At 37.6% G+C, this 7,034-nt stretch overlaps 1 protein-coding gene across 1 annotated transcript; it reads right to left on the bottom strand.

The window, feature by feature from the left end:
• Window positions 1–201: 201 nt before the first annotated feature.
• LOC148823753 (deoxyribonuclease-2-alpha-like) lies at window positions 202–5,591 on the bottom strand. Its single transcript, XM_088928116.1, has 6 exons — window positions 5,587–5,591; window positions 4,774–4,939; window positions 4,520–4,604; window positions 3,211–3,375; window positions 2,499–2,690; window positions 202–539 (listed from the first exon to the last, which is right to left on the bottom strand). Exons 1-6 carry the CDS (start codon window positions 5,589–5,591, stop codon window positions 202–204), a joined length of 951 nt encoding a protein of 316 aa, XP_088784242.1.
• Window positions 5,592–7,034: the final 1,443 nt, after the last annotated feature.

Here is a 7,034-nt window from a genome sequence, read left to right as displayed (position 1 = left end):
GCTGTAGAGTCTTCTTCAGGTGTCAGTTCCCGTTTCTTTTCTTCTCTTTTGCAGCCTACGCGTGTTGACGCACTACCTACTTGAGCTACTGCAGAGTTTTCTTACATATTACTTACCACCATTTGCTTTGACTTGGAAAAACTATGCAGTATCGTTTGAAAAGCAGCCCTTTCTTGTTCGTCTATTTCTGCCAGCCACGTGTTACTGGCAGTCCTCAAATGTGTCAACTACTGTGAGGAAGGCCTTCCACACTCCAGGCCTGCTTGTGCACACAGCCCCGCCTCCTCTTCTCGTTTGACTGATCTCTCGGTTCGTGTCCGCGATGCAGGTCCAGTGCGGACCCCCGCCCTTCGTCACACACCACTTGGAGTGGTCCACCATGATGCCGAAAGGCCTGGCCTCTGGCAGCTGCATCGTCGTCACGTTGTACACCTTGTGCGCCACGGAGCAATTCGACGGCAGAGGCCGATGAAGCTTCCCCCAACTTTTGGCAAAGAAGTCGTCTCCTAAATAGTTAACCAGCAAACCCGAGTAGAGATCTGAAACGGAACAGAGTCACAGGTTCCATGTTAGAATCTGTCCCAGGCACACTTTCTACCCAACCAAAAACAGGAAGTGCACTTGCTACCAAAACGTCAAACTGGAACCGAGAACAAGTGAATGTGTATTTCTCCCCCCCCTCTCTGAATGCTGTACTGTACTGGCTGCTACCCAGAACGTTCTTTTTTAAATCAACACCACCAATATACAGTAGTTCAAGTGTGAAGTGTGACATATTGCTTTTGAAGGGCGGTGTTTGAAACTTACTGGATTGTTCCTTTTCTACATAACCTTTATTTTAAATGTATTTAAATAAAATATGACAACCGTTTCCAATAACCTTTAAAGTAACAGCAGAATGAGATCCTTGGATCAATTAATCAATTTCTTTTCAAAACTAGTTGAGTTTAATGGAACAAACTGCACGTGTTATTTAAGTCCTGGTTCCTTTCAAGAAACAGCAGGATGAGATCCTTGAATGAACTACTAAGAAATTAGCTAAATGGGCCAAATGTAACCTCTCGTGTTCTTAGGTATTAAATGGTATCTAAAGAAGCTACACAATTTATATTTTTATCCTTTCTTATGTTTAAATCAACATACCAAGAAAAAAACATTTGTTTTAGATTGTTGTATGAATAAAAGATTGAAATATTCTATTAATCAATTTCCTCAAGAATTGGGCTTTACAGAATGTTAATAAAGCACCTACAAACTACCTCAGACACAAATCCTAAACCTAAATTACTACTGAATATAAATGAATGCTTTACTAACATCCCATAAAATCTCTGTTGAAAGAAAGCGATGCTATGAAACCTTAAATCTAAAGTGTAACCGCAGAACCATGTAGGAAAGTTCAGTTGCCAGGTGGCAGATTGAGAAAGTTTCACCAAAACGAAGTCTGCTTTTTTATATAAATACATCTTCAATTGGGAAAGGCTTTGACTAAAAATAAACTGGATATTGTTCCAACAAAATCTTTGTGAGAAAGTGGGTCTTGCTGGCTAGAAACGGCCAACATACAATAGAGTTAGACTTTGTAAAAATTAAATAAATTCAGATTCTGAGAGGCTCAATAAGTGCTTGTTCAGAGTAAATCAGACATTGTTGTCCGAGTTTCAGCAGTGATACATAATTCACAGAATACCAACACCAACAGGGCTGGGCACTTTGGGATATCCAAGCGATCTCAGACGCGTCCGATAACTGCAACCTCTATGACCAGCTGGGCACCAGTGCTCTTGTAGTGTTGTCAGTGAAAGAAACATCATTGGTACAACTTATGCCAACTCCGACACTTAGCATCACTGTGGGGCTGTTATAGCACATATTTTGAAGGAATAAGTACATTTCGTCATCTCTTCCAAGCTGGTACTGGTCTGGAACTGTGATAATTCATTTGTGATTTTAAAATGTAGAGGCATGCAAAAAATTAACTATTGATTCCAAATATCTAAAATGAGAAAAATAGCTGATGTGACATTTTCACTTCTCCAGGAACAAACTGCAATAATGAAGCACAGAGATTGTTTATGGATCATGGCAACTGTGTTGTTCACTACTGTTTCTGTATTTTGAATTGGAGAATAGTTTCTAAAGAAGCGATCAGTTGGGAAAAAAACGTGATCCATAGACTTAACTGATTTTTTTTGCAGACTCTAGCTCTGCCTTGGCTTTCTTTTTCTGAACACTGACAGGTTTTGTGCCTTCGCAATGTTGTTTCCCCCCATCTCACACATTGTTTGAGCAGCTTTTGAAAAGAAATGCGAATGAAGGGGGATGTCTGAAGTAAGTTGTAGAACAGAAAAATACGTTTTGTTTAATCTTAAAACCAATATCTGGCATTGGTATGGGTGGTAGTGCCATTTGCATATGGGAAATTTCAGATCAACTTGCATTTATCAGAAACTTCATGAAAAGGAATTGAGATTCGAGAGGGAAGAAGTGGTGCTCACCGTCGTTAAATCTAGAGTATTTTGCAAAGCTGGTGAAAGTTTCCCCTGCTAAAGATGTCAGGGGCAGCTGCATAAACCAAGGCTCTTTCCTGGGATAGCATGTTCTCTGAGCCACACACTGAAGGTCTCTGTGGAAGGTTTGGGGGATGTGATAGTCAAAAGAGTATACATGGATATACTGGAGTTGCACAGCTGTAGAGACAAGAATGAAAAATAACCAAGAGTAAGCATGGCATTTTCATACATCCAGGTCAAATGCCCCCTTTCTTTTTCCATTAGTTTGGAGAGTTTCCTTTATTTATTTTCATTTGTTAAACTATCCTCCAAGTTCTGAAATGTTGACATACATTTTCAGCAGCCACCATACACATCATTTAGATTTAATTAGAAAGTCTAAGGCTATTTCGGTATTTATTTTCATCTGTATACACAATGAGGTGTAAGTCTATTAGTGTCCACCTATTCTCAGGGTTATATTAAGCGTGCATATGAAATTGAACCACCAACAGATAATAACAGAATAGACTGGTTTTTGCCCCACAGGTAAATTTAAAATAGGAAAAGAACAGGTGCACCAAACCAGAACAAAAACTGCCAATACTTGAATCTTAAAATCTGGAAAAATTGTACCAAAGGCTTTCAGAAAGTGATAGACAGCTGCGATGTCAATGCCATGTACATACTAAAGCTGTATGTTCATGTGAACGCCTACCTATGTCCTTGAAGGTGCTGTATGTGTAAGTCCCGCAGAAGAAGGTCTGTGAATTTTCATGCCCACTGGAGGGCCAGAATGATGTAGAATGATTTTTCACATCTGGAAGCTCTGGGGTGCTGTGAACCAGCCACACTCCTGTCTGTCTGTCTAACATCACAATCCCTGAAAAAGGTCACACAAGATACATTCAAATCTCAAAATTTGATCGTTTTTGATCCGTCTGTTTTTTCAGTTTCAATCTTTTTAAAGGACAAGTCTGCTCTTTTTGAACAGAGTCCATTATCAAGCCTGCTTCCAGCTGACGAATTCAATTAATCAATTCAGTTCAAGAATCAAACAAGAACTGTATAATTGATCAAACTAAACAAAAAAACTTCTATTTTGGGCTAATTTCAATTCTCTTAATCTGACTTTTGGCTTTTTTGTCCAACCGAATTTAACTGAACATACTTCATGGCCAAAAGTCAGATTAAGAGAATTGAAAACCATAGTCCAAAATAGGACTATTCTTAATCCTATTAATTATTTTCAGTTCTCTTGAACTGACAATTGGCCATGAAGTATGTAGATTTATTTCTTAATCTCAACAATTTAATTTACTGTATTCATTTAGAAATGGGCTACTGTAAATTCAATTCAATAGAAACCTAGAGCCCAAAACAAGCATCTTTAGTTTTGTTTTACCCAGCAGATGAATCTTTTATTATAAACATCAGTATTATATTGACTTACAGAAGTGTTTTTAAACTCAGTGATTTTCACCAGGAGAAAAAGCTCTGATGGCAACAGATTTGTTCTTAGCTTATGTGATGCCTCAGTAAAAGAAATGTAAATGGGGAAAAAAATAATGAACAAAAACAAGATGGAAATATATACTTTAAAGCTTTATGATTCAAGTTTTAAAACCAGAAAACACAGAAAGCTGGTGTTGGTATTCTTCAGAAACAGTACAGTATATACTTCGGACGTGCCATCATGTCTTGACCATATTGAGTAAATCATAAAATAAATGTTTTCTACTGAATCAATGATTTGGACAAAATCTGCAGAATCACACATGTAAATGTTCTACCCTGAAATAGTGTAAATTTTAAAATATTTTATTTTAGATATATATAAAATGAACAATTCACATCCTGCATATGTAGCAAACATTGCACTTGGCTTTAATCATAGGAATAAGCAAGCAAACCCAGCAAGTATTACGGATACAATTATATTGTTTGTTGTGCTGTCTATGATGTTTTCCCCCCCCCCCCCCATTTTCTGTGTCCTTCTGTCTTGTACATTATAAAATGTTACTTACCTTTGCTGTGTCCAAAAGATGAAGGAGCAGGTTTAAATGACTTGGGAGGTTGATCGTTGTATAGAAGATACCCAAAGTCCACAGTCTTTTAGGAAGGAATATAAAAAATATCAATACAAAGTTTGTATTTGTATTGCACAAAAGGCTTTTGAATTATAAGAGAAACCTGTGAAAATAAACACATCGAAAAGACAATGTATATCCTGACCTCACTTTCTGGGAGATGACACAGATTATAAATAAAGGTTTCTTACCTTTTTATGAATGTAAGACAAAAAAGGCTGCAAAGTCTGCCCCACTGCACTCTTGGAGTCATTTACCAATTTCTTCCCATATACCCAGCCATTGGTATGGTCATCCATGTAGAGGTATCGCAGACCTCTTCCTTCATCGTGGTCTGGCAGCTTATACAGAATAAACCTGTATGATTCCAAAAACACATAAAAGAGTATTACATACTGTATACTGCTCTAGAACTGTGACACTGTACAATGTGTCCTGGGTGTTGGACAGACAGTGTTAACTGTTGTGATCACTAGAAAATAAAAAGGGCACTTAAACAATACTAGTGTCTGTTGCCAGTCTGTGGGTGCACTGGTGCTTCTGGGAGATGAACAGAACCTGTGGCAAGAGAAGAAGGGTCAAGCAGCCTTGATCATTTCTAGGTGATGTAGTGGCCTACAAAGCGAAAATAGCTCTTGTTTTTAGGGGTCGCCCATGTTTGACATGAGCATTGTGGAAAAACTGGAATAATCTTATGCGATTAGAGCTCATTTTCTGCATTTTAAACCAGCAGAGCTCTGTAGAACTGAACTGCAGCAGTTGACAAAGAGTCAACAGTTGACTAAAAGAAGCGAGGCAAGGCAAGCATCTCACAAACATTACTCAACTCAAGAATACATTCTGGTGAATCGTTTCAAAACGAACTATTGAAAGGAAAAAAACACTTTAAAATCCAATAGTAATTTCTTTATGACAAAAAAAAATCATAGACACTGTACCCTGGATTTACAGATGCAGCCATTCAAAGTGCGCGGCACAGGCACATACCGGGGGTAATTGGCTACGTCATCGCGCATCGTGACGCGAGATGACGCAAAATACCGCGGTACGTGATTGGTTGACCGACAGGGGCACTCGTGGTGCATTGGTCGGTCGTAGAAAGATTTAAATGTCTTTACTGTGCCCGTTTAAGTATTGAATATTTATATGGAATTTTACCCCTGAAGGGAAATCTTAGTAGCTGAGCATAAAAAGAATAGGAGCATACTGTAACGCGTGTGAAGGCCATAAACGATATTAATTTTGGAACATAAACATACAGTATATGGCTGGTCTCTGTACTTTAAAGAAAAAATACACACCAGTATTCCATTTCTCCCTAAACATTTTAAGCATCGAAGTCCTTAACTAACGTGATACCGCAGTTAACAAGCATACTTTTAGAATTTGCTTAAAAGGGAATATAATATGGAATCGCGTATCTAAAGAAATTAATAACGATATAATTATATTCATGTACCGCAACACAAAAATGTGTAAGAACGCTGTACGATGTCTGTTGATAATGTTTCTGTAGGGCTTTTTCAACACTCCTTATGTGGCCTTGCCAGTGGCGCTGTGGGTTAGGTTCCCGACTCACACATCAAACGTTGGGTGTTTGAATCCAGCTGGAGCCATGACTCTTTTTTTAACAAACATTTCTTTGAAAAAATAAAATAGGGTTAGTGTTAGGGTTACTGTCAAACTAAATCAACAATTGATTTAAGGACGATCTGTCAAAGTGCAATGAAATACAATATTGTTGTTGTTGTTATTGTTGTTTTTATCCTGTAAAGCGTTTTGAGAAGCCACCTTTAAAGGCGCTATATAAAAGCGCTGATTCTTATGGAATGTGTTTTCTTTCTTCTTTTTTTCAGCATGGAATAAACCTATTACTTGATTCTTATGGATGCCCGGTTCCGCCGGGGATTCAAAAAAAACCCCATGGAATCGCGTACAGTATCTAAGGAAATAGCAGTATAACCTTATTCATGCACAAACAGTGGCATGTTACATTATTAATTTATGTGTCTCCTCTTGCCAGAAAGCTATAAATTGCATTTTGAGTGCGGTTTTTGACTTTTTTTAAATTACAACCCATAAATAAAGCTGATACTGTTTAGACTTTTAATTATTTAAAACTGTATTACAGCAGCACAATGCACAATGCAACGTAAATCGCTATCTTTGTCTTCTGCGTAATAATGTTCACCTCTCTGTCCAGCAAACTAACAATAGTAATAATAATGAACTTTATTGTATATAGCGCTTTTAAAGGTGGCTCCTCAAAGCGCTTTACAGGATAAAAACAATAACAACAATACTGTTGGCTGGGCAAACGATTTTTTTTTTAAAAAGAAATACAAAATGAGATATAATGATGTGTTCCGGCTTAGACATTAACGAAGAGCATAATGAAGGTCATAAAGGTCATAAACGATATTAATTTTGGAACATCAACATATTATGTAAA

This window comes from Atractosteus spatula, chromosome 11 (assembly GCF_055471065.1).
Source record: "Atractosteus spatula isolate fAtrSpa1 chromosome 11, fAtrSpa1.hap1, whole genome shotgun sequence".
Classification (NCBI taxonomy): domain Eukaryota; kingdom Metazoa; phylum Chordata; class Actinopteri; order Semionotiformes; family Lepisosteidae; genus Atractosteus; species Atractosteus spatula.
This window is presented reverse-complemented; position numbering and strand designations above follow the sequence as displayed.